Source organism: Cygnus atratus, chromosome 1 (assembly GCF_013377495.2).
Source record: "Cygnus atratus isolate AKBS03 ecotype Queensland, Australia chromosome 1, CAtr_DNAZoo_HiC_assembly, whole genome shotgun sequence".
Classification (NCBI taxonomy): Eukaryota; Metazoa; Chordata; class Aves; order Anseriformes; family Anatidae; genus Cygnus; species Cygnus atratus.
The window spans coordinates 71,482,762-71,508,876 of NC_066362.1; the positions used below are offsets into that span (position 1 = coordinate 71,482,762).

Genomic DNA, 26,115 nt, shown 5'->3' on the forward strand with positions numbered 1-26,115 from the left:
TGGACTTCTATTGCTTCTGTCCCAGATGAAAATTGTCATAAAGACTTGGATAGTCACCAGTCCTGCTCTAAACTAAAATTATTCAAATGTGAAGGCATTTTGGGTTCAGGGGTGGGGTTGGCAAAAATGTTTACAGAATTAGAATGCCTTTATTCTTGGTGCAGGAGCATGTTGTGTCATTCTGGCTTTGCTGTTTGTCAGGTAGGTTTCAGCTGTAAATTATATTACAGTAGTCTTTTGTAAGATGCTTAGTTTGTGCATTTAATTAAAAGCAAATATATACCTGACTCCAGACAGAGATAAGAAAGAAAAGATAATATGTCCTACTTTCCAGTGCAAAATATCAAGAAATAGAAAATTTTGCTTGGTGTAGAATTGGAACACTAGAGTGACAAGTAAGGGAATGTGTGTGTTTTCCTCAGGAATTGGAAAAAAATAGAAGCTTTAAAGATAATGCATCTTTTTGCAGAAGCTAAGGTGAAAGAGCTGTAATGAGTGCAGTCTCTTTGTACTCAGAATCATTGGCAGAACACACCTTCAAGTTTCTTGCTTTAATATACTCTTTTGTTATATTTTGACAGAAAATATTTGGAAAATAAGAGTATTTTTGTCCTCCACTAAACCAGTTCAGCTAATGACTTCTTTGCAAACAAGATGTATATAGCGTGTGGGTGTTCTCTCAGTAAATACACAGATAATGACTCTCTCCCCTGCAAGAAGAAAATTGGGAAGCTGATGATCATAATATGCCCTGTACTTGAAGAAGTAGTAGAGCTGTGTGTCAGTCCCTTAGGCTTTTAGTCCGGGAGATAGATAGATGGCTGTCTCCATTGTTCAGTGGGGGCTTGTATACATGTTGGATGCCTGTGCACATACAATTAAGAAGAGAGGAGGTGGGAAGAATCACTTGTGTAAATGGTACTTGTGTGGTCCTGCTTGGAGCAGGATGTTGGTCCAGATGACCTCCAGAGTCCTTTCCATCCTCAAATTTTCTATGTTTCTAAATAAAAACGTAAGAGTCAAGCTACTTAATTCCAGTTCTGAGGAACCTCGGTATAGATAATTAGTTTCTACATCACAAGAACCTGGAAAAACTGTCTTCAGTAGTGTTTATGCTGCATTTTTGTGATGCCTAATGAGCATGTGTGCGTATATATACATAAAATATATGGGTATACTCTTTAATTTTGTTTATGAACCTGGAGACAGACAGTGACCCAGTTTGCTCAGAAATGATACCATTACTATGGCAAAAGATCAGTAGAACTGTTTAATGGCACTGCTTGTAATAAAAACAATAGCTTAATAATTATAATAATGAAATATGAAAAAATAACTTTCAGGATTTCTTTACAGTGAAACTATTCGCTATTAAAATATTTTTCTGAGGGCTCAAAACAGGAAAACTGGAAGATATGGATAGATTGCTAAATGACTAAACACTGTCTCAGTTTAAAATGTGCTGAGGCTGACAGTGATGGACATCATATATCTGCAAGGTGCAGTCAAATTTGCATAAAATCAGCTGGTGTTCTCCCCAGTTGCACATGGTGATGTATAGCCCCCCAGGTATTGAGGGCTAAAAGTGCTAACAATTAACCACCAACCTAGGCAAGGATTTCTGTTGGTGTCTCTTGGACTTTATCAGCAGGCAGCCTGAAAATAGGACTCTGTTATTGTCCCAAATCGTTCATCAAACTGTGTATACTATACTTGTTCCCCAAAAATAAGGAGAAAGTTTTGGTCAACAGTACTTACTCTGTAAAGGCTAAGTTTGAGCAAAACTGCATTATGAACTGTGTTTGAGTATTCATTTTCTTTCTTGTACTCCATTAGGCAAGCGGTGGTTAAAGGCTCCCTTCCACATCCTTTTGCTTTGACGCTGTTTGGGGACATGTTGTACTGGACGGACTGGAACACACATTCAATCTTGGCCTGCAGCAAGTACTCTGGGGAGGACCTGCGTGAAATACATTCCAACATCTTCTCTCCCATGGATATCCATGCTTTCAGCCAAAAGAGGCAGCCAAATGGTAAGTTGTCTTGCTTTTCTTTTTTTTTTTTTTTAATTGCAAGTTGGAACTGATTTGCAAAACATTAGTCTTTCTGTATAGTAGCAAGTGACTTCACTCATGTCATGATGCAACTTTTCCAATGCAGAGACTGAGGGGAAAAAAAGAGAATTCAAATATTCTCTAAGGGTTTTTTGTTTTGTTTTGTGGTTGGTTTTTTTTATGTGGAAAAAAAAAAGTCTCTTGCTTTTTCTCTGACAGCCACATTTATCCTGTTGTGATATTCCTTTTTCTGTTTCATGTGCCAGAACATTAGGCAGCATGGTATTCATATTTTTTCCAAGTAGTAGTTCCTGAATGGAAAGTAATGTTAATTTGGCAGATGATATTAAGCAAGACTAGTTCTGTGTAATAACCACTGTCTTAACCATTGCACTAATTTACTGTGTTTGCATTTATATATATTATATACAGCCTGCTATACATTCAGCACCAACATGTTGAATAGTTTGTGAAAATGAGAAGAACAGAGATGAAACAAGGCTCTTGTTTAGAGCTAAGTGCTACTTCCCCAAGAAAGGAAACATTCAACATCCATGCATTTTGGTACCATAAATACCCCACTACTCAACACTTGGAATTAATTTTTACTTGTTCTGTGTTTATCATTTCCTTCTTTAATCTGTGATGCTGCCACCGATTCTACCATTCAAACGCCGTATGTGTCTTGACACATGAGATGAGGTCATTCGTTATCAGAAGCATTAATATGTGTGATTTATGTTTAACAGCTACAAACCCATGTGGAATTAATAATGGTGGCTGCTCCCACTTGTGTTTGATGTCTCCTACCAAGCCCTCTTATCAGTGTGCATGTCCCACTGGTGTGAAACTTCTTGAGAATGGAAAGACCTGCAAAGATGGTAGGCTTTGTTTTTAAAAATCCTTTTAGGTTTAGCACAAAGTAATTTGTTGCAGGGAAAGGTGTTCTTCCATCTTCACTGCATAATGCTCGTTAAGGGTGGGAAGTTGTGAAAAGATATATGCTGTTGTGGTACAGATAAGTGATTGAAAAAATGCCCTCTTTTCAAAGAGAGAAACAGTCTTACAGCTGAAGAGCAGGTTACCTCCAGTCACAAAATTTAGGTTATAATTCTGTCTATGTCACTAATTCCCTGATTTTTTTTTAATTTTTTTTTTTTGGGGGGGGGGACACGACAACATGACTCTGTTACCTTTTCCTAGAGAAAATGACACCAACCTCCTCTGTTGTCTCTAAAAGGTTTCTAACGTTATTTTTCATGCATTAGTATTTTGCTAGTAGGACTATACAAGTAAAACATTTCTTTTGAAGATCTGATTTCCATTTATACACATGTGCACGTGGCATCTCTTTCAGTTCATGCACATGAAGTTAGTCACCTACATCTGTTTATAGGAACTGAGCAAAATGGCATGTTTTTAGAGGTGTTAGAAGTATTTCAGCCTTAAAACCCAAGACATGATCGAGACTGAGGGCTGTTAATACTCACCTAAAGCTGCTTTTAGTTTTTCATTGTGGTCTAATATATATGATTTCAAATCATTACGTATTATAAGTAGAGGTCTTGTGACATGTGCTGTGGCTGCTGTAGTACATTAACAATATCAAAATAAACACTGAGATTTAATTAGCTCTCATAAATAACCATCTTTATGTAGATTGTCTATATGGCAAAGGTAAATGTAGATAGAAAGACACAGCAGAATTTACTGACAGTGGTCTAAATAAAATGTATACAGAAATAATTCGTTAAAATTTTGTTTTCTGTTTTTAAAATTCTTAAGTTTGTCGGCTACTGTTCGGTGTTTTCTTTAATTTCATGCTATTTCATGCTCTCTGTTGATTATTTCTGTGTGACTACTTGTATGTGTGAACCTTACTAAAATAAATTGTTGCTTTTAAGTGAAAAACTCAAAGCATCTCCCAAATTAGTCTTGCAAGATTGTTGCAAGAACTTACCATTACATGCACAAGAAGTTTTTTTTCCCATTTCTGCCAGTACAAGGAACATGCTTTAGTAATAGTGCTCTGGATTGGTTGTATCTAGTCCAGAATGTGACACAAATCCATGTAGTTAAAAATAAAAATAAAAATCCTTGATTTGCATGAATAAACTGTTTTGTGGAAGCAGATAGCTACAGTTGTTGCCCAGTACATATTTCCAAAAGCAGAGCTGTAAGAAAAGTCCACACGGAGAATGGGGAGCTGGGGAGGTTTGGTCGCCTGCTAAGCAGAGGCTGAAGGACTAACGACAACTGTTGGAACAAGTCCTGGAGAAAGAGAGAGAAATGGCTTCCTTTTGACTTAATGCTGATAGGAAGTGGGCTGGGGACCTTCGGAAGAGGGGCTGCCTTTCTGCTTTGTGTGTGCTGTGTTCCAAGGAGCAGGTCAATGTAGCACAGAGGTGACCGCTTCCCTGCCCAGGTCCAGCCTCATGTCCTCACAGAGGTAACCTCCCACCCAGGTTAACTACCCTCTGCTAAAAAGCCTGATGGCGCACCTTTGTAGTGTGTCAAAGACAATTCCCAAAGGCGAGCAGAGGAAAGGTATTTAAAAAAAAAATAAAAACCTTACAAAAGAACTTGAACTTCTCATGCAGAGATATTCAAAATCATTGGCTTCCTTTCTTAGACATTCTTTATGTCTCAGAACACAGAACTCTTACTCTTTTCTTCCACTCCCTGAACACATGAGAAGCAAATTTGTGTTCCCATTCAGCCTTAAAGTATAGCTGGCTCACAAAACACAGCTCCTATTTTTATCAGAAATTTTGTTAACCAGTTCACTGAGGTATTACAGCATGTTGTCTGTCAATATGCTAAAAGTAATGCTATACATTAACACTTATCATATGCATGTCAATACAGTGTTGCATTTTTCACAACCATTCTGCTATTGTGTTTTTCCAAATAACTCTGCCTGTCTGTTTTTAAGAAGGAAAATGGGTGAGGAAGCGAGAGAAAATTGAGTCCGCAGTTACTCAGCTCAGTGAGTGTCATGTACCACTACGTACTGGAGTGAGAAAAAAATTAGCTCACATGCAGGTGAAGGAAGCTGCTCCAGCTGTGCATCAGATCCATTGGTTTCACTTCACTTTGCCGATCCTGCACACAGCTAATTTCTAGGAGGAGTAAAAGGGCCAGAGGCAGCCCTGGAAGCCAGCTGCTTACTGTGTTTCAGCATTTAAAGCTATGCCTGACCCCAAATGATTAAATATTGTTGACTTTTTTCACTCCTTTCACTGAAGAGAGGTGAAGTGGTAGACTTAGGGCTTTTGTGAATGACCTACAACTTGCCAGAGCTCTTCAAGTCAATATTTCACTGTAATTTCTTCTCATACTTGTGATGTCTGCAATTACTGATTTGGGGAAGAGAGGAGAGAATGGCAAACAGCATAGCCACAGACAGGATTTCAAGATATAAATCTGTAAGTGTTTGTGTCAACTTCCTTTCTTAGGCTGTGTAGTGATACTAGTGACGAAAATTTATTTTCCCTTTTTTTGTGTCTCTGTGGGGGGGCGGTTGGGTGATGGAGGGGTGGTTATGGTTTCGCGGGTTGTTTTTTTCCTTTGTATTTGCCTGTTTACTACAAGTGCTGTGAAAGTGGGTCTGAACCATGAGAACTGAAACTTTTCACCTCAGATCATTTCAGTATATATCTGTTGTGCTGAAACAGACTTAAGCACTGAGTGACTGCATCTCCGTTTGGAATTAGAACATTAGGACTTTGAGGGAGAAAGGGGAACGACTTACAGGTACAGAAAAGTGAAAAATGAGGCACAGGCAGGTTCTCTTTAAGACAGTTTTGTCTTCAAGCAGTAGGCTAAAATCAGGGTAGTTCCTAAGATGAATTGTTTAATGCTGAAAGGAGCCTCTTTGAGGAGAGAACTTTATTTCACGCTGTGTTGATGAGAGCACTGGCTGGGATCTGCAGGATTTTGATGGGTGAATTTTGAGTGTGTGTTTGTCGTGTTTGCAGTGGTTTGGCATTGACAGATGATCCTTGCAGCCAAAGGTGAGGCTGGCTGACCCTCCCTGAGCAGTTTCCATGACAACCCAGCATTTTTGAATAATCTTGGTTTATAGGAAATCTTTTCCTCCCTCCTCTTTCCCCACAGTGTTGGTTTCTTGGGTTTTTGTAGTTTTTTTTTTCATTACATTTTACCATTCTTTTTTGTGAGAGATCTGATCAATAATTCCGTACCTTCCATTTATAAACACTTTCTATTGTGTTTCAGAAAAGGGTGATAGTTTGGAATAAAATTGGCTATTTTCCTAATAACTGATAATACTGACTTGATTGTTCATGTCTTAGCTCCTATCCCCCTTGTGAACCAAAACAGTCATTTAACTGAGATATGGGCTTGCAGCTTACACTTAGCTGCCCCATTTTCTGTGTGAAAGTTTTGTGTTCTTTTTTTTTTAATCCCTCAAAGAAAGAGAGACAGAATAACCAGTTTTCATGGCCAACTCTATCAGCAATGTCCAAAGAACATAGTCCTGTCTTAGCACGCAGTCCCTTCTAGCAGGGCGCTTTTACCTATGTACCCACATTTTTATAGAATAAAGCAGTTCAGTTGGAAGGGACCTAGAAAGATGACCAAGTCCAACTGTCTGACCACTTCAGGGCTAACTAAAAGTTAAAGTATATTACTGAGGGCATTGTCCAAATGTCTCTTGAGCACTGACAGGCATGGGGCATCAACCACCTCAGTAGAAAGTTTGTTCCGGGGTTTGACCACCCTCACAGTCAAGAAACATTTCCTAATGCCCAGTCTGACCCTCCCCTGGTACAGCTTTGTGCCATTCCCTTGCATTCTGTCAGCTGTGACCGGGGAGCAGAGACCGGCACCTCCCTGTCCACCTCCCATCTTGTAGGACATACTTGGGATTTCTCTTTTTCAGTATTATGGGCACCACTGTTCTTCTGAGCTTGATGGTACTACATTTAAATGACCTGTTCAATAGTCATTTTTATAACAAAAATTAGGTTACTCTTCCAAGTTTGTCTTTTGTATCGCATCCTTATTAATATTCAAATACCTCTATCCCTGTGCTCAGCTTCTGTCTTTGTCCGTACTGAATTTTACTTCTTTATTTCCCATGCTTGCTATTACCAGTTCAGACCTGTTCTTTGTGCTGAGAAAAACAATGGTGACTTCAGCTGAGCAAGGAGATGCATGTTTCCTCATGGAGGGAAGGGGGAAGCAGTGTTTCAGACTTTCATTGAAGCCTTGCTGTGGCCATCCTGGTCTCTTTGAGGAAGAGAGGGTCTTTATTTTGCCCATTGGTGCTCACAGTGTATTTTCCTTTTAGACCTGGGGGTAGTAACTAGAAATTTGCACTGGGCAGTCCTAAATTCCAAAAGGAAATTTGCTTTGCCTGGAATAGCAGGGATCCTGATTTCACTGCACAGATCAAGATGTTAATTTAATATGCCAGCTCTTTTATTTCTTTTAAAGTAGAGGAAAAAAAAAAGATTAATTTCAGATATGTGTTCTTTTGCCTTTGTAGTGATCTTTTTTTTGTCATCTACTTGAAAAATCTATTTGTTTGTATTGTATAAGGAGCTCTCTCAATAATGACTTTGCAACTGGGACAAGACATATAGGAAATAAATTTTTGTTAGTCAAATGTGTGATAACTGTATTGGGGATTTATTAATGATTTTGATTTATCAAGTACAGAGAAATTATTATGTATGTCCTAGGTTTAGCAGTTCTTATGTATGGGTTTCTGTACATGTGTTTGTGTAGCGTCACTAGCCTCAGCAACCACTGATGGTTTTAAAGTCCAATAACTCACAAACGACCAAGGCCTTATGTCACTGGAAAGATGTAATAAATTGTAAAGGTTGACAGAACATTAGACATTGGACTTAAAAGCTATGTTACTGCATATGTCTGTATACTTGCTCTGTTTCCTCTTCTCTTCCCCTTCCCTTGACTTCAGCTAGCACACAGATGTAAATTATTTTGATTTTTAATAGTGACTTTTTGAGGGAAGTATTAGTTCTAGGACTAATGTAATGCACCATCCGTGAGCTTGTAATCCCAGCTTTCAAAGTGCTTAATAAAAGTAGGCTTAAGTTCTCAAAAATATGAGTCTGGAGTAAAGCTTTTATGTTCATATTTAGATGCCTTAAGTAAGGGGCTTGGTTTTAGAAAAATTGCCAACTATTCTGAATACCCCCTGACTTGAGGCACTTCTAAAAAGAATCTTGGTACCTAATTGGAATAGTTCATCAAAGTTGTTTGGGATTTTCTGTTTGGTTGGTTATTTTTTATTGTTGTTTGTTTTTTATAAAGTTATGGGTTGCTAAGATCACTTAGGATTGATTGTATGGCAGATCAGCAAGGGGGTTAAGCAGAAAGGCCTGACTTTAAATGTGGTATGGTCTTATGCAAGGTAGTTTACTGTGTTTGCAGGGAACTTTGCACATGGTGGTTTGAATGCTGTGAGCACACGCCATGGCACACCAGGTGGTCTGTGCCCTCAAACCCAGCACTGAGTTCAACTTGCACTTCAGTCTACAGACATGCTTTTGTTGGGTGCAGTATATACAGATCTCCAGTATATGTTACAGAAAAGAGAGCAGTGTAGGCAGCAAATTCTGCTTCAAGTCCCCTGAGTGTTTGTCTGGAAGGCTTCATCCTTTTTTTGTATGTGCAGTACAAGGTGTCCAGAGGAAAACTACCTCAGGTCTGCATGTGCATGCTGAAATCAGAGTGCTGGTTGCAGCCTTGGTGCACCTTTTGGAAGTACATTTAGGCCAGTTGAGGTTTGAGGTAGTGTATGTGTTTGTGGCTGATTCCAATCTCCAAGTAAGTGCTGATAAATCAACAACAACAACAAAAGGTTTGCATGCAACCTGTATTGTTTTTTTCTGCTTTTTTGAAAAATTTGATTCTGTACTTCTGATGTGCTCCATCATCCTCATCATGAAAGGCAAGATTTTCCTGAAGAGGCAGAGTGAAAATGTCTGGAGATCCTCCTGTCGTATTTTAGCTTTTGTATCACAGCTGGGCTTTGGAATAGATGTCAACAAAACTGACTGATTCTGCCACGTCCTTGCATCTTTGAGTACCCTGAGTAGTTTTCTGACTGGGTTGTGATCAGTGCCCAGCCAGCCCAAACGTTTTGCACCTGCTGTTTGCCACAAGTTTGAACAGTTTGTTTTAGTTCTCAGACGACATTTTCCTTGACTGTGCTAACAGGTGGTAAGGTAATCGTGCTATAAATGTGCCCAGTTTTTGCGTTTGCTTTTTTTTTTTTTTTTTAAACTATCATCAGGGCAAGCCTAGAGGCATTTCAAGTGCTTTTTCTGCAGCCTACCTTGAAATGAGAGGTTTCTCTGCTGCTCAGTTTGTCTTTACTGAGTGGAATGGCTGGTGATCTAACTAAGCAGCTGAGGTGTCAGTTTGCAAATGGGTGGGTAATAGCTTTAAAGTAAGCTTTAAGCTTTTTATTGCTTGATTGTGGTAGGTGAATGTTAGATACAGACCATGAAATTCATAGCTCAGGGACCCCATGTGCAACATGGGTTGGCTGAAAGGCAATGATTTCCTGATGCTGAATTAAGGCTTAGACACAGTCTGTTATTGGACAAAACAAAAGTGTTGCGACCTGAAAGCAGGATACTGAAGCTGTTGAAATGGCTTCTCTTCGAGAACAATTGGAAGGTCAGCTGGTCAATTTTAAGGGTGAGCTTCTGCAAAGGCATAGTTGTACTCAAGCCAGTCTTTCTTGGAAATTGGCAGTGGTTCTCCAAAATGACTGTCAACTTCAGATAAAGCACACAAATTACTTTTAAGTTATGCCTTGCACTTTTTATATATGATAGACTATGTTTAGCTTTCTAACTGTTTGGAAATCTGAGGTTACTGTGTTTACTCAACCTTAATTTTATTAGATAATGCAAAAGGGTATAATTGTTTATTATTATGACTATTACAGTTTTGTTTAAAAGGTAAGTTGGTTAAGTGACGATGAAGTTGGTAAGGAAGTGCTAGAGATTTCTTACTTGAATCTGAATAGCTGTGCTTGGTTGTGTATTAATACCTCATGACCATAATGCAGCTGAATGCTTGGATCTTAATACTGCTTTGTTTGATATACTTAGTAGTAACAAATACAGATGTACATGTAGACTGCTGTGACAAGAATAGTTGCTTCTGTAATTATGAAAATCTTATTAACATGCCTGTTTTCTATTTACTATGTCACATGCTTTAAATTATTTTGGAGGATGCTTGACATATAGTTACAGGTTCCCTCTTCCTGATATTATTTATTGTATAAGAGTTATTCATTAGGAGAACAATTGAGTAGTGTGTACATGTGTTTCTGAACACAAGGTATTTCAGGACAGAGGATCATAAAGCCGATATTAATCTATTCTGGACTACCAAGCAGGAATGCTTGTAGTAATAATCTCAACTTCAGTTGTTGAAAAGAACTGTTTCTAGCAGCACTGTGAAAGTGTTTTAGATGTTTTTAATGTGTTAAACTTGCTGTAAATGAAGCAATGGCTGCTTTGGCATCTGTCCAAAGTTTGGCATGCAGTGAGGTTTCATCTAGCACCAACCACAATTACTGACACTTCAAAAAAAAAAAAAAAAAAGAAAGAAAGAAATTTGGCACCAGACACTAGATATTTTTTAATCAGCTACCTATTTCTTTTAGTAGCTGCATTTTTAGTCTTCTAGCCCTTATTTATACCTTTGTAAAATCAAGACATAGAAGCATGAAAAGCATGTGGCTAGGTGATGGCTCTCTTTCACTGCATTGTTTTTACATTTTTCTTAAACCTCCCCCCTCACACACACCCAGTCTTGTTTTTTTCCTCTGTCCTTGAACCTACATCAGCCCATGCCAAACCTTTCCCTTCATTGTTTGAGGAGAGCTGTCGCAACATACTTTCCCTGCATTTAGGATGCACACATTTTTTTACCTTAGCTCAGGCTTCCCTGAGGCCTGAGCTGCTCTTATCTCCCTGAGACTCCAAACTGATAAGACAATTTAATTGGAATGGGGTGTGGTGGTTGTTTATCCTTCATTACACTAAAATCTAGTGAGATAGAATAGAAAATGAAACAAGAATGATTTAGAATAGGCAGTAAGTTCATCATCGATCAGGTGCCCAGCACGTGTACCACTAAACAGCTTGTGTTGTCCTGTGTGAAAGCACCATCTGCACCACAAGCTGATCTTAGCTGTTTATTAGGATTCTGACTTTTGACCTAAAAGCCAGCAAGGCTTTGATATGGAGTCATGTTGAGCTGAAGCACAAGATGCACTGTTATTTATCTTCATATGTTCAGGTAAGCTTGTTCTCAACAAGTCTGGGGAAAGCTGAAAGCCCTCCTGCTTTATTTTGTCACAAGACAGCAGTCAGTTCCCAAACCTGATTCCTCAAATAGGAGTTTCTCAAATGAAATGTATGTGTGGCGTTCTGTGTTAGTTACATTTCCCCCCTCTAAGGGTGTTGTTGAAATGTACAGCTTGTTTGTCACAGTTGTCCCCTATACCAACAACAGCAAATAGTAAATTCTTTTTCATCTAAGAGGCTGCAGACCATCTGTTATTTGCAAAAAAATGTAGCATATTCACTGCATATCTATTTCAATATGTTTGGAGGGAAATATGTGGATAGAAAACAGGTCCAACATGATACATTTTGGACAAGGAAATCACCATTGAATTTTCTCTATAAATACGTCTGATTACTTCTGCAGAAGAATAACCTCATGTTTGAAGCCTTTTGAATGGAGTTCTCTGCTGGTGCCCATCAGTTTGGCTAGGCCCTGTGAAATCAAGGTAGCTAGACTAGCTTGCACCAAATGGTAGAAAATCAGGTTCACCATTTGTAGGTTTACTGCCCAGTGTTTGTAAGATGGTTGTATTTTTTGCCTTATGCATGTAGGTGCCACTGAATTGCTGCTTCTAGCCCGCCGGACAGATTTGAGGCGGATTTCATTAGACACCCCAGATTTTACTGACATCGTTTTACCACTAGAGGACATCCGTCATGCCATCGCCATTGACTTTGATCCTCTGGAAGGGTACATCTATTGGACCGACGATGAAGTTAGAGCCATTCGCCGCTCACTTATCGATGGGTCAGGTAGCCAGTTTGTTGTCACAGCACAGATTGCTCATCCTGATGGCATTGCTGTGGACTGGGTTGCCCGAAATCTATATTGGACTGACACTGGCACAGACCGTATTGAAGTTACAAGGCTTAATGGGACCATGAGAAAAATCTTGATATCAGAAGACCTGGAAGAACCCAGAGCTATTGTGCTGGATCCTATGGTTGGGTGAGGACTGTTCATGAGTGTTTTTTAAATATCAGTCATATAAAGAAGATATATATCTCTGTGTACCGGCATGCAGACAGTGGAACACAATGATAAACTTAGTCTTCAAAATGAAAATACTGTGCTCCTTTGAAAGTTAATGCTCTCAGGCAAATGCTCTAATGCTCTCCCAACTATTTAGCTTCTATGTCTTCAGGTTTTATTCTCTTATTTAAAACTTTTTTGGGGACTGTGTGGACTTTGTTTATTCTAGCTAATAGCATTTGTTATGTAGTCTTGCTCAATAGATTGATACAGTAGTTTTATGTAAAGGATTGGTGTGTTTACATGTCAGTGCTACTTCCGATGTGCTGAGCAATGTTATTTAGGTAAGGAAACATATTTGGTACAGACACCGACTTTTCTGTGTGCTGTGTGGTTTCAGGGTGTGGTAGTCCAGAAGAAGCTATGTGAATATTCAAGGTTCTGGTTTAATAAGAATTTATTTCCATTGCAGGTACATGTACTGGACCGACTGGGGAGAAATCCCAAAGATCGAGAGGGCAGCATTAGATGGCTCAGACAGGATTGTGCTGGTAAACACCTCACTTGGCTGGCCAAATGGACTGGCATTGGATTATGAAGAAAACAAAATATACTGGGGAGATGCCAAAACAGACAAAATAGAGGTTTGTAAATGCACCTGCATTTTTAACTCCCTAGAGTTACAGAACATTTTCTAAGTGTTTAAATTCTGATGTAGCTCATAAGGGCAATGGAATAATGATTGATTTCTGCTTTAAGAAACAATTCAGTTTCTTTTCTGGCTTTAGGCAAGTTACTTGCTAGTCTTCTTTGATTTTTCTATCTGTAAAATAGAAATAATATCCATATAGTAGATCCCTCTTTTTAAGAATGTATGATAAGGATTTGCTAAAGACGTTGATTCTCAGGTCAAGAAAACTTATTGGGAGTAACGTTTGCAGGTTAAACAAATTTATCTGTTATTCTTCATGTTGCTCAGCTTAGATGCAAGTAGAACATATTTTAAAGAAATAAATTTAATTTTACATATAATTACCTGTACTCCCCAAAGCCTTCTATACTTTGCATCTCCTTTGCTTTATTAGGGTTCCAACAAGGGGATAGATTTTGCTTTCTTTCTGCTATATTCTTCTGACACTTATTTGAAAACTAAAATGCTGTTTTTCCTCTTCAATACTGAAAATGTTGTGTTTATTTTGTTATATATAGCATCTATGGAACATATTTGACATTTATTATCTCCTTGTCAGGCTTTGAGAAAATAAGGTTTAGTATTTGTTCAGTTTATTATCAAAAGACAATTCTGTCTGGAAGCAGGAGACTTGGCTAGTATCTGGCACATAGTAACAATGCCTAGCTTTGCTATATCCTGGTAGGTTTACCTTCCTTGTTAAATTGCAACCTTCCTTAGTGAATCTTTAACATTACAAATATCTTTTAGCGTTTACTATGTTAGGCGCAATATCTCCTCTAGCCTTATGACATTGTTTTATTTATTTATAACTTCAAATACGTCAATTGGAAGTCATAGTCTTGTCTTAGAAGGTCATATAACTGTTTTTTCTCCTTCAGATTCGAAATAACTCTGCTTCTGCAAGGTGATTTGCTTTGAAACATTCCTTGGGAGAGCCTCTGGGAGCATTTCTTTTTTTGTCCTGAAAACAGGATTTATAGTCCATAATTCTATAATTCACCCAAATTTTTACCAGCACTGAGAAAAGAGGGTAAAAGAGACTAAGCTATGCTTAGAGGTTTATTTATAACAGATTGAGCACTTCAGCCCAGATACTGCCTTGGACATGAACGTATTTTGCAAAAGGAAAGTCAGGCATTTTTCAGACTCATGCTTGCTAAAACACAGATTTTTTTCACCTGTTTCAGGCTTACTCAGAGCATGGTTCCATATTCATTGGTAATGATTCTGCTCAGTGCTGGATCAGTTTGTGGTAGAAATTTTCATCTAGATCAGGCATGAGCTCACTGCTTCAGTTCTGTCAAACTGGCTAGAAGTACAATATGTTTATGCCAGCAATGTCTGTGGCAGGTCAGAAGATATCTGATCTGGCATAAATTCCAAAACTGTGACAATTTCCATTTCATTGTTTTTATTCTGCTGGCTTACATTGGTTTAAATTTGTCCCAGGTTTTCATGTAGTACCTAAGCAGGACATCTGCAGAATATTTATGATCTTCAGGTTTCAGAATTACTGGTTATTTTTTTCCTGTGGGGCTACAAGTGTTTGAGTTATGATTTTCCTGCTGCTGCTTTTATACAATTCGTTAACTGCTGTGGCTTAATCCAGCAGGCACCACACAGACATTTGCTCACCTCTCTCCCTGCCCCTTAGTGCGTTGGTGGGAGAGAACTGAAAAAGGTAAAAGTGCAAGAACTCATGGGTTGAGATAAAGACAGTTTAATAAGAGGAGAAAAAAAATTAAAGAATTGGTGCACAACACAGTTTCTCACCACCAGCCAAACCTTGCCCAGACAGTCCTTGAGCAGTGGCAGCCCCACTGGCCAACTCCCCCCAGTTTCAGAGCTGAGCATGATGCCGTATGGTATGAGGTATCCATTTAGCCGCTTGGAGTCAACTGTCCTGATTCTGTCCCCTCCCAGCTCTTGGTGCACCCGCAGCCTCCTTGCTGGCAGGCAGCAAGAGAAGTAGAAAAGTCCTTGACTCTGTGTAACCACTGCTCTGCAACAACTAGACATGTGAAGAGCAGCAGGGGTCCCTTGGCTTGTTCAGCCCAGAGCTGGGGAGGCTGAAGGGAGGTCGGGCAGTGGGACAGGCTCTCCAAGGCAGTGGTCACAGCACAGAGCCTGCTGGAGTTCAAGAAATGTTTGGAAAATGCTCTCAGACATAAGGTCTGATTTTTGGGTGGTCCTGTGTGGAGCCAGGAGTTAGAATCCATGATCCTTGTGGGTCTGTTCCAACTCAGGATATTCTAGGATTCTATGAACTAAAAACATCAGTGTGATATCACCACTATTTTCATCCTAAATCTAAAACACAGCACTGTACCAGCTACAGTGAAGATAACTAACTCTATCTCAGCCAAAACCAGGACATTAACATCTTATTAATGTGCAGAAAATCTTGAAAAAGCCTGGCTAAAACCTTTAAAGCAAGAGAAGAAATCTTGCAGCTTTTGTTTGCCATTTCTAGATTTTAGTTTTGTTTAAGTATTTGGTTTTGTTGTTTTTTATCTTTTCACTTTTATTGCAGAATGTGTCAATTTAGGGGGATATGACAGAGGTCTATAAAATCAAAAGAAGTATGTAGAAGGTGTCTAGGACTCAGCCTTTTTCGATAGAAGCATTTGGAATTGATACAGACAGGTGTTAGGTACAAAACAAATAAAAGCAGGTGGTTCTTCAGACTGTGTGGTAAGTTGTGGAAACGCTTGTGGATTTTTAAAGCTTACCTGTGTTATTGGGAAGACTAGGATATGTCTGTGGAAGGGAATTCCACTGAAATTTACTAATAAATAAATCTTTCTGAACCACAATTCACTGAACTGTAAATTGTTGGAGAATCAAAGACTCTTCTTGAGAAGTTCGAGTTGGTTCTTTTCTTAAGCTGTTCTGTAGGTATAAGTTTTTATTATTCCCTGAGACAAGATACCAGGATGGGTGGACCTTTGGGCTGACCCCATCCAGCCTCTCTGTGTTCCTGTGTTGAGGCCATTCTTCTATTTGTTGAAGCTTTGGAGAGTCTTTATTCTGTTAGTTTGTTGTATTACCCTGAGAAAAAACTCATATTCTTCTTTTGACATAATATTGCTGATTGCTTACCACACTTCAGAAGGATAGAAATGGGCTGAAAATTGATGACCTCTGATAGTGATAGATAGGAGTGCAAGTTCATTACAGCTGCTGTAATTATAAAAGCATGGAAAGGCTCTCTAGAATGAAGAGATGTTCATCTGAGAGAATGGTTCGGTCCTACTTAAGTATGTTGTTTTTTCTTAAATATGCTAAGTAATGCAAATACAGTGGTACGTCTCTTTATTGATGAATCTTAGTGAATTTTACCCATGATCTTGTGTAGTCTTTGTATTCTTTTATATTAGACTGACAGTGTTATGGTAGGCTACAGAAATCTCAGATTATAATGACATTATCTAAATCTGTAATATCTAAAATATTACTAACATTTCAAGTCTTCCTTTTTCCTCCCACTGCCTTTCTCTCCTATGGCAACCACGAATCCTGAGGAGATTTGTAACACTTTCCCTGCCCTTTCCATCCTCTTTTTATAGCAGTTTAGTAGAAGATGCTTTGACCTCCAGTAAATGTTTTAAACTTACGTTTGGGGAAAGTACAGTGGAGGAGGTGCAACAAAGAGGATATTTGTGACAGGATCAAAATATGAAACTTGGGATTGAACACGCAAATATCTGAGTATATGCCTGGTCCTTGCTTTGCTTGTATGTGTCTGTATGTATTTGGGATGAGGACTGGGGGAAGAAGCAGGAGAAACATGTTTGTATACCGAATCTATTGTGCTTAAGTACTGTTTCATATGTGATTTTGAACAGTCTTTTTTCCTTTTTTTCCAGTATGTAGAATTTTTCAGAACTATGATTTAATTGCAGCATTACTAAAATTAACGTTTCTTGCAAGCTATGTTTCTCGTTTGTTTGTGCCACGTATGAGCTTTTATTATTTATTTTTTATGCACTGATTCATGCTATGCTGTTCTGGAGCCCCCAGACAATAATAAAGCATCAGCAGGGGTTAATGGAGACTGGTAGGGGGTACAGCAGGGAGCTTTTGTTCCCATTTTATCTGGCAGCCTGCAGCAGGCAGAAGCAGGCTGTGGCTCAACAGCTTCGTCATTTATCTCGGTCAGGTTTCACTGCTGATAAACTTCTATTGAAATGGATGGCTGCTATTGTGCTTACCAGTAGGGAAGATTTCTCATTGACTTGCTACAGGTTTAAAGCATTTTCCTGTCATGCTATGAGGTTAAAAATGTATGATCTGCTCTGTTGAATTGGTCTTATGTTTTCCTGCTCAAGTGAATATTTGTCTTCTGAGCACGTACACTACCTGTTTTAAGGCATAGGTTGGATATAAAATGGTCAGCAAAACCTCATATTAATAAAGCAATTATGAATGGCTGTGTGTCTGTGTGGTTGTACGGATTAAGAGGAAATAATTATGATATAGCTGATTTCTCACAATTTTTCAGCCTATGCTTCATTTTTCTTTATTCATCTTCTTTCCTATTCTTCATTCTCAGAGCCAGAGATGACACCCGCTTACACCTACTAGTGGTGAGTTTAAAGAAAGAATTCTCTGCCTCCTATACAGATGCAACCATTATAAAATGATTTCTGAGTGCAGCTCTAACTTAAAGTGTTTCTGCATTCCCAAATTTATTAGCCATGCCTAGCATTACTGTCTCTAATCCTCATGATTAATATGGGAAGTCTTATATCCTGCCGTTTTTCAGCATAAATACACACAAGCTTTCAGAACCCAGCTTTGTCAGACAACAGAAAGCGGATACCACTAAGACTTTTTTGAGCACAAAAATCTTGAACAGAGAAGACCTTTTTGTCTTTGACCCAGGAGCTAATAGCTTGGCATCTAGAGAATGCTCTAATTCACATTCTAATCCTGAAATTGCAGGGCTACATTTTCCTCTGATGACAGCTCCCTCAATTTTACCACCACCCTAATAAGGAAATTTTGTTTTCTAAACATTCACCATTTATTTTCCGACTGAGAAATTTTTTCATGTTCTGTATCTTTGTATTATGAAATGCTGATGTCTTGCAATCCTGATTATTAATCCCCCATCCACCCCACATTGAAACAGAGGTTTGAATATTGAGAGGCAGAAACTATTGAATTCCAAGCTGTTGAACACATTTGCTTTTGTGAACTTGCATTAAGCTTGCACTTAAAGTAGCTGAAGCAAATACTTGAAGTTGCTTTGTTTCTTAATTTTGGCCCCAATGTGTTACCCACCTGGTTTGGGTAGTTGTGGCACATGAGAACTTCATTCAGCAAAGAACACCAAGTATGTGCTTTAGGGGGTATGGGAAGATCTCCCTCCTCCATCCAAGTTTCAGAAGTTTAAAGCTTACTTTGTCAGGGAATTTCCACTATTTCTTAATACCTGCTAGGCTTGCATTAAGAAATTGTTACTCTAATACATCTTTCAAAACTCTACAATTTTATTTAAAAACAACAACAACAACAAAAACTTTATATTTTACATATTTTTCACTTGGGAGGTTTCTTCTGAACTTCTGAATTAACTTAGGGAAGAACTAAATTTCATGATGCAGTTCAAGCTAGGAAAACTATAATACAAAGTAAATAAATAGCTACAGATCACGTACTAGTACTCTCCTGACTGTTGAAGACTGGGATCCAATAATTTGAGTAGCCTCTTAACCTTGGACTGTAAATGTCCAACCAAGGCTTTCTGACACTGTAAGTTTGTTTAAAAAATAATAAAATATATATGTATTTTTTTAACTTTGGCTTTTGAGCATGGTGCTACACAATTGTCACTTAGAATTATACTTTTTGCAGCTGTTCAAAGTGTTTTAATATAAAAGTTAAAAAAAATGCATTTAAAATAATCATGCCAGTTTAGATTTAGGAACATTAAAAAATCAAGTTTTTATTGCCTTTGATAAACTGAGTATATTTGAATAAAACTGAAATTTGCAAAGTGATTATTGAGGCAGCCATTACAAAACACTTTGGTTGATGAGTTTTTAGAGAAGTCCCCACGGATCTGCTGTCAACAGCAGACTGTTCTTAAGGGAACAGATGAGAGGTTCCCAGCACCTCACAGCAGACAGAGGACACAGAGGGAAAGGTTTTGGGTAGACAGAGCCAGAACTCGTGTCCAAGACTATACTGAACTGGGTACCAAGCATGGTATTTTTCTAAGCAGTAAAATTACTGCCTTAAAAATAATGTGATGATATGGAAAACATGGATGAGTCCTACTATAAAAGCACCTATTTTTTCTGTTAACTCTAAGGAGAGCCTGGAGTGGCTACATCAGATTCAGATGTCCACTCTTGAGTTATGTTTGAGCCTGGAAGTCATGCTGGCTTCTACTACCTTCTTGCACATTATCGTTAATAGTAAAAGTGTACCTTTCTCAGACTTGGTTGTTGCTTACATCTGCACAACTTGATTTAAACTTTTCAATGTGAAAACTGAGGTGTTTCTACAACCTTTGGTTACAGATGAGCAGTCCTGTTTTGCTAATGATACCTCTGTAAACGTCATGGCTCCCAGTGGACTAGTGTGGAACTGATTGAAGTACAACGTTTGGATTTCACTAATGTGTCGTACATGCTTCCTAGGAGTTAAGAAATTGCATTTTAGTTGACTCTATTGTCTTATCTAGAGAGTAATAAGCCTCTACCAGCAGTCAGTGTTGGTTACCTAAGGGAAAACACAAAAATTCCTTGAACTAAAATAACTAGAGCCATTATCTGACCTCACTGAGAGCCCAACACACTTGAAAACAATATTTGAAGGCAAGCTGGGGAGTGATGTGAATAGATATTGAGCTAGCTTCTACATTTCTGATTCAGCTGGGTGATGATTTGTCAGTCTACCATTTTCCCTTACCCTGCAATATTCTGGCTTCTCTCCCCTCCAAGCTTAGTCACATTGCTGCACAAAAAAAAAGACCTGGGATGGTCCTTGTGATCCTTCTTAATAATTATTCGGCTTTCTTTACACGGTGTTGTTGTTGTTTGTTTGGCACCAGGATCTTGTAGTCCTAATCTATTTTTTTCCCTGACACTGTCCATAATGTAACTTTGCCAAGGTCTAATGTCTGTGGAAAAAAAGGGACTATGGGAAAGTTAATACTTTCTGTTAGCCTGGTAAATACATATGTTGGAATTACAAGCTTTTGGGCATGCAGAAACTAGGAATTTAAGTGATTTTGCTAAAAGAACAGTTGAATCAATTTAACAGCTTACTGCCACCAAAAAGTGGAAAGCATCCCAGGGTCCTTCCTAGTTTGCACTGGCTTAGTCACTCATTGGACTGTTCTATGAACCAGTTGGACTTGCCAAAACAGCAGAAAACTTCCCTTGTCTTTTTCCTCAACAAAAAAATATCAAGTATAGTTACTCACAGAGGAGTCTGGCAAGCACCAAGTTTGGCAGAGAACCTGGTGAAAATAAGAGGTTCCTTAGGGGATGGTACTGGAACTAAGTCCCTTGGGAATGCAGAGGAGAGAACAGAGGCTTTTGCCCATGTTCAAGAGCATTAGAAGTTGTGCTGCCAAACTTAGAGTTTTAAAATTGTCTCCCAAAACCACCATGGAGGTTCATGTTGGTTTCAGCTAGCTTACTTTGTGTCCTGTGAAGTATGAATATAGTCTACATGTGAAGTATGAATATAGTTACTCATCAGATTTAGCTTACAAATGGTAAGCTGCAAAATTGCAGTAATTAGCTTGCTTTTGATCCTCTGTTTGTATCCATATTCTCTTATTCTCTTATAGCCTATGCCCACATAACAGAACACCCTCAGACCGTTGCTGCTCCACCTTATGTATTTATAACAAAAAATAATTTCCATAGGCAAGCATCTTCATTTACCTATGAAAATCTCTTCTCATCCTGTTCATTTCAGCTCGTTTTTTGTCTTAGCCTGTTCTTCATAAATGCAGGATGTTTTTTTGTATTGCATGAGATTTCCTACGAGGTGTCATAGTTGATTGTCACAGTGGTAATAAATGTAAACTCTTTTCTTTGTCTGCTTATCACTTCACCTGAATTGAGACATTATTATTGAAAACTGAACTTTTTTTTTTCCTAAAATTAGATTCCACTATCGAGAAAATAATTCTGTTGTTGGTGTTGATTGATCAGGGAGCCAGGAAAGTTGTCCTATTATGAAAGAAATGAGCTTATACAGTGTCTGTAGTACGATAGAAAGGTCTATTTATGAAATTAATCTCTTCTGTTTCTGCATATTTATCTTCACTACAGTCCTATTAGGAATATTATCCATGCTCAGGAAAAATAATATTTTGAATTCTTTAGAAAAATAATTAGAGCTCAAAAATAAATAGAGGGTGTTGGGAACTGTTAAATTAAAAATTGGTAATGGCTATTATAGAACAATTTATAGTAAGAAATTGTAGAGTTGGCTGGAGGCACTTGGTTTCTGAAGCAAATATAAAGGGTTCCAGGTATCCTTTCTGTTCATTTCTCAGAATTTTACTTCAGTGAAGAGACATCTTTCCGTTTTGTATCTGCAATGCTCCTTGTCTTTTTAGAATAGAGGGAAAATGCTGTTGCCAGTAAGTTAATGACATTGACAGAATGATTTCCTTAAAATAAGTCTGAAGTTTTGACTGCTCAGCCAAAGAGGGTATAGTTGATCATGTCTTTTTTTTTAAGATGGGAAGACTAATAAAATTAGAAATTAGACAAGATGTCTCGTTTTCCCTCTTTTTGAGGTGTTTTATAGCAGGTCTGTGTTTTAATTGTGTGATATTACTGCAGCCACAACAGTAAAATCATTCTGGTCTGGTCTGTTCACGTTGCTTAAAAAAGCAAGATGGAAATACATAGTTCACTAAATCAGACTGAAAAAATCTTAATGTGATGTTCAGAAGGCATTCTAGCTATCTTTCAAAGTTGTTTTTGAGAGATGCTGTCCCAGTTTTCTTTTTTCCTTAATCAAATAGATTTAATGAGTTACTGTTGTTTTTCACTTCTCTGATATAGTAAGATTCATGTACATTTAGGTGGAAGATGAATAGTCATATCCTTGATTAGCAGTGTCATGAACTGAGTCAATGAGTTGCATCAAAGAAACAGTACATGTAAGTATTTATCATTGAATAATCAAGGCTGAAATAACTAAGCTTAAACCTTGAATATTCCTTAACTATTTTAGGTATAATTCAGGCCTTGTTCAAGATCTTCTTCTGTGTTATTTTGAAATATCAGATATATATATATGTATTGAATTTGGTATCTCATAGCTGTCTTAGAGTAACACTTTGCAAACATCTTATGCAGAATAGTAGTGTTAATGATCAACTCACTAAAAACTGACTTTTTCACCTCATTGCTTTTCAATTATTTCTGTTCCTACAATGCATTAACAAGACCCATGCTGAAATTGTGAAGGTGGTAATGCTTTCTGATCTGTTTCTGCTCTTCCAAACTATTGCAAGAAACACAACTTGCCATTAAAGTGACTTGAGATTTTCAGGTCTACTCAGGAAGAGTCGTCCATCTTCCCCCCCCCTTCTCTTTATCCCCCCCCTCCCCCCCATGATATTTCCTTCACATAAGGAAATGGCTTCTTTTTTTTTTTTTTTTTTTAATGCTGTAAGGTTAACTCTATATTCTTGTAGGTGATCTTTCATTTTTTGAAGATACAGTGGTACCAGTCATTGTTTGTAAATTGTTTTTTGATTATTGGCTTCTTCTATTCAAAACATCCTGAGAGAGCACACAGTATGCATGGTATTTAAATGCTTCCTGATTATTTATAAGTACACCCAAAATTAAACTGTACTCATGAATTAAGGTGAAAGACAACAGTTTGCACACTCTCACCCTGCTTATGGAACTGGGTTAATTATGAGTAAATCCTATCAGCTTTGTCTAATAGTCTCCCAGATTTGTATCGGAAAGTGTGCTCTTTCTAGAGCCTGCATGCTGTCTTCTCCTTCTGGAGCTGTCGATACTGAAGCTGTCTAGCACCTTGTAGGCTTGGGCTCTTGTGCTTGATGTTGATCTAAGTATGGCCTAACAGGAACAGAAAGTTTCTGTTTTTAGCATCCCCTCAGTACTGTGGATATGAGGTGGTATGCCTCTGCCTAGCCTCCCCTACAACTGGCCTTGGTCTGCTAGCCCTGAGCACAGGCTGCTGGTCTTGTTTGGAGCCCTGTGCAGCTTTGCCAGGGCTCCCGCATTAGCTCTAGCCAGAGCTGAATATTATTTTCACAGATGAGGCAGGTGTAATGATTGAGATCTAGACTTAAACCAATCAAGTAACATATGTAAATTACCAAACGTTCAAACCCCAGATTATTAGAAAGGCAAATTCTCTGCATTAGCCTATTTATCACAGTTACTACTAGCATTCAAGAGTGAATTGAATCCAGGGTATCTGGCAGCAAGAAAGACCCTTAGAAAATACCGCTTTGCAATCCAGTCTGTAGCTTTAATACAGAAACAATGCTTCAAAGATTTTTTTATCATTAGTATTGACTGTTAAATACAGCATCTTAAAATATGACCACATTTTCAGCGCCAATTCATCTATCTGAATATGTTGCATTTTTGAGGCCATAGGTTTGTATTCATTATTGTTCTAGGATAAACAAAACTCTTATCCTACAAGCAGGCTGTTTTGACATTTTTCTGAGGCTGTTTAATTTTTGTATTTCATTTAACTTTTTTTGTGGAGCTTCTCACTCTTTCAGTAAAGGTAGTGTTTGTGGTTATGCCACATCTGTTTCCTGTTGTAGTCTATATTCTCACTGTGGTTTGCAGTATTCAGAATGTGAAACCCACACCACATTGTGGTCACAGCAGCATAAACCACTGGAGGCACTGCCTTACAGTAGAAGGTGGGTTTCTCACAGGGGGATTCAGTGGTGCTATGCTTCACTGTAGTCACCTAATCCATCTGGGCCAGAGAAAGGGAATGAATACATAAAGCAGTATCAGCTGGGACTCGGTTGTCACCTGACTTTCAGTCCATAGGAAGATTGTGCTGAACTTCTTTGCAACGCATTGATTACTGATTGTGTCTTTTTATTTGTGTCATTTATTATATATGTTTGTTTTATGTGTCATCCCTATATCCCTTGTCACTTTCCATCTGCCTTACACCAGGCTGTTTGGTTCTGTAGCCTATTGATGAGATTCTATTCAAAAAAATACAGCCAAAGTGAGTGTAGACAGCATGGTGCCATGAAAAAATTACTATGGTGGTACCCAGCTGCTAGTGAACAGATGTTTATATTAAATAATATCACACAGATGTGTGATATCAGGTAAGATTGCAGTGACAGAAGGGCAGCAGGTATGTGTAAGTATTTTCACATAAGCATCTGTTTGGTCTAGCTGGTGTAAAGTTGGCTTTCAAAATAACCTGTATGTGGCAAAACAAAAATTTAACATAAGCAGATAGTTAATATTTAAGTCCTTCCTCCTCTTTTCCTGACTTTCAGAATAAGATGAAGCTTATTTAAAGTTTACCAGAGAAAGTTCACCTCATACTACATGCCTTCCAGCTAATTCTTTTAACTGGTAGTTAAACACCCCATAAATACAGAAGTTTATTCTTTTTATAAGTACAAGGCAAAAAGTGTAGTAGCTAAAGATAGTGCTTTGTGGTAGTGATATTTTGCTGGTTATTACTGTGTTTTCAGTCAGCTTTGCAACATCCATCAGTTCCACATAGCTGTTTTGGTTTGCTTAGCAAGCACTAATTGCCATATATTAATTAGTTGCAAGCAAGTGGCTTGTCTCAGTAGCTTAAGGGGGAAGGGGAAACAAGTCATCCCAGAAATTTAAGAGGTGTGTTGTGGTTAGAAAGGGGTGGTAGGCAAAGGGGATCAACAGTTTTGCTTGGTGGTAGTGATGGTTTCTTAAAGAGATAGTGGGGTTATGCACTATAACTTATAGGTTACCTTATGGATGTTAAATCTGGGTCCCTGGTTCTAAAGTTAATCATTACTCTGTTGTTTAGCAACCTCATTTATCAAAACAGAACACAAGAGGCATGCTGCTAGGAAATGAGAGAGAGCCAGCAGATGCTGAAAATTTCTGAAGTAGAATAAATGGAAGAGCAGAGCTTGTTTTCAAAAGGAAGTCCAGAAATTAGGCAATTATGCTGGGCTCTGAGCCCAGCTAAACAATCCGTGATAGGAAAAGCTGTGTTTGGAATTGGTTATCAGTGTAAAGGACAAGTTGCAGCTTTAGGATGGTAAACGCACCCTAGTACAAAGTGAAGCTGCCAAGTACTGTGCTTGACTCTCAAAAGGATCTTAGTGAGAACACAGGAAAAAAAAGTTTCACCAAGTAATGCTTGTCTTATTTTTTGTGAAGCATGTGCATTAGTGCATGTGTAGAAGTTTGCTGCATATACTACTAGACCGAAGATTTTTTGGTAAGCCAATTCCACAACGTAATTATAAGCTTTTTTAAAACAGTCAACATGGAGCTTATTCCTACAAACCAACAAGCACGCAGAGCCTCTTTCATATTTCTGTAGGAATTGTGCTTATAAAGATTTGGTTCCCATTCTAACATACTGAGAGTAAATGTAATAGCGTCTACAAGTTTGACAGAACACAGATTTAAGGCAGAATTTAATTATTCTGAAGATTATAACATTTTCTTCCACTTTTTAAGTAAACTTTAAAATAGTTTATTTTAATAATCTGCACATTATGCCATGTGCAGAGAAAGGTATGGGTTGCACTTCTGTTTCTCTATTCCTTTCCTCACTCCCCATCTGTTCTCTGATAGGCAAAGGTAGGGGGGTGCTCTCCGAGCTAGCCTTCTCATTTCTTATATGCTAGGAAATTCTCCTGTCCGCAAAACATCATCCATCTAGCCAAGTTATTAAGCCATTGATCCTGAAGGTTGTTATTGTACAAGTCTTTGTATTTGAGCCATGGGGAGAATGAGTAATCATACAGACTTGTCTATGACTATCCAATTCCACCAA

General features: G+C 38.2%; 1 protein-coding gene across 1 annotated transcript in view; it reads left to right on the forward strand.

Moving 5' to 3' along the window:
- LRP6 (LDL receptor related protein 6) overlaps positions 1-26,115 on the forward strand; it is a 122,573-nt gene that overhangs the window by 62,097 nt on the left and 34,361 nt on the right. The window contains 4 exon segments of the mRNA XM_035551074.2: positions 1,837-2,033; positions 2,804-2,935; positions 11,981-12,377; positions 12,874-13,045. Coding sequence (XP_035406967.1) covers positions 1,837-2,033; positions 2,804-2,935; positions 11,981-12,377; positions 12,874-13,045 — 898 coding nt within the window.